This window comes from Acanthisitta chloris, unplaced genomic scaffold (genome assembly GCF_000695815.1).
Source record: "Acanthisitta chloris isolate BGI_N310 unplaced genomic scaffold, ASM69581v1 scaffold1361, whole genome shotgun sequence".
NCBI classification, from domain to species: domain Eukaryota; kingdom Metazoa; phylum Chordata; class Aves; order Passeriformes; family Acanthisittidae; genus Acanthisitta; species Acanthisitta chloris.
The window spans coordinates 1,761-3,864 of NW_008654148.1; the positions used below are offsets into that span (position 1 = coordinate 1,761).

At 46.3% G+C, this 2,104-nt stretch overlaps 1 protein-coding gene across 1 annotated transcript in view; it reads right to left on the reverse strand.

Annotated features, from left to right (window-relative positions):
• Positions 1–204: 204 nt before the first annotated feature.
• The window catches only part of ARIH1 (ariadne RBR E3 ubiquitin protein ligase 1), a 28,636-nt gene continuing 26,736 nt past the window's right edge, over positions 205–2,104 (reverse strand). The window contains exon 14 of the mRNA XM_009083357.1: positions 205–992. Within this exon, the coding sequence (XP_009081605.1) occupies positions 908–992 (85 nt within the window). The 3' untranslated portion in view covers positions 205–907. The remainder of the gene's footprint in view (positions 993–2,104) is intronic.

Consider the following 2,104-nt stretch of genomic DNA (forward strand, 5'->3'; position numbering starts at 1 on the left):
GGGGGAGGGGGAGGCCCTGGACAGAAAGTAACTGCAGGAAGAGGAGAAACCCAACTGCTCTGGTAAAAGTCTTCCAAAAAAAAATAAAAAATAAAAAATATATATATTCACTACACCAGCACACGCTTCCCCCACCCATCCCAGGGAAAAAAAAACCCCAAAACAAAAGAATCAAACTGAAAGAAAATGCACAGCAAATAGACATAATCTTGAAGATTTTTAAAGAATAAATATTTTTTTGTAATTAAACATTATGCAAACACGTGCCACGCTTGCTCTTTGTCCATGCATATGCGCTATATACAACTTTGAAAAATACTGTGTTGTCCTCTTTTTGTTTTAAAAGTCATATACAAAGGTTGGTTGTTTTTTTTTTTTTTTCCTTGCTGTGTACACCCCCCCTCCTCCCCTCCCCAAAAATCCTCTTTACGATGAGAGCCACATTCATCCGTGTACTTGGGTGGCAGAGAGGAGAAGGAGGGGCTGGGTGAGCCACCCCCCCCATACCAAAGTACATCAAAATGGCTGGTTTGGACATGAAAAGCAGTGTCAAGAAACTGGTTTAAATTTCATCTGTACTACACACAGGAAAAGAAAGAGAGAAAAGAAAAAAAAAAGGAGTCGGCTTGGAGGATGAAGCTACGTTACAAGTTAAAGTTGGAGGGTTTTTTTTTTTAGTGCGTCTGTCACACTCTTGGCCGCCTAGAATACTGTTGTACAATGGTTTATCTACCTCTTCTTTTTATTACAATATAATTTACTTAATTGTTCTGTTAACAAAACAGAATCCCGGTACTACAGACCAGCGGTGTAAGAGGCGGAGCAGCGCCCTGGGTGGGTTTTATTGGAATTGCATGAGCACTCTAAGATGGGAAAGGGGTCAGAGTTCGTTTATGCAGGGCCAGGCTCAGTCCTCGATGTACTCCCACAGGTCCTTCTCGTAGCCTTCATGCACGTGCTGCAACAAAACCCTTCGCCGGCTCTCGCAGTATCTGCAGGGAAGAGGGACAGTGTGGAAAAGGCAGGTTAGGATCACAGAGCATCCCTGGCACCGAGTAATCCAAACCTACATCACACCTCACTTCCAAAGAGGAGTTCCCCCGACAAGGGACTTTGTATTTGCAGCCTGTTAACAGCACTAGTTAAGACTTCAGTTACTCCAGTCGCTCAGCTCCAGGTCCCTGGCTGGAAAAACAGCCTGCAAATTGGGAGTTTTTTCCAGGCAAAAGCATCCCCAGAGCCCCTGCAGCTGGGAAACATCCAGGAATAACTGGAAAAGGAAGCAGCAGCAGCAGCTGTGGTTTGCAAAAGCCTGAGCACAGGTTGGCAGTGACACCCAGAATGGGATGAGCTCTCTTCAAACACGGGCTGGTGCCTGCTCTGAGGCCCATCAGAACAATAAAATTCCAGGAGCTACCTGGGAAATACTAGCTGGAAGTGTTCAAGGACAGACTGGATTGGGCTTGGAACAACCCAGTCTAGTCTAGGAAGGTGTCCCTGCAGGAAATGGAATGAGAAGAGCTTTAAGCTCCCTTCCAACCTAATCCATTCCATGATGAAAACCTCAGGAGTACTGACACAGTTTTATTTCCCAGTGGAGATGGAAGCAGTCAAAAGAGTTACTGGTCTGATTGGAGAGCAGGTTTCACCTCACATCCCAACACTTGGCTCTCAGAGGGACACTACCACCCTGCAGGGTCTTCCACCTACACTCAGTGAAACAAAGCTGCACATAAAGCTGATCCCAGAGCCTGGTCCAGTCCTATGAGGATCACTGACACTGAGGAAAAGGGTACCACAGAACACAGCAAAAGCTGCCATGGTCATTTCAGGTGAGTTAGCCAACTGAAAAAATAAAAAGCAGAGAAGCCTTTAAAGTATTTGGGTTCCAAGAGCAAATTATGAATAAACAGCAGGCATTTCTGGACTCAACCCCTTCTGGCAGTGATGCCCAAGTCTGCAACACTTTTAGACATGTGGGGGACACAAGAGTTTCAGTGAGGGCTCCCAAGGCCCCAGGTGCAGCAGTGTGGCTCATTGGGCAGCACCCAGGCCACAGTGGTGGGCTCTAAGGTGAGAAACTGGAATGCAGGAGCCAACTGAC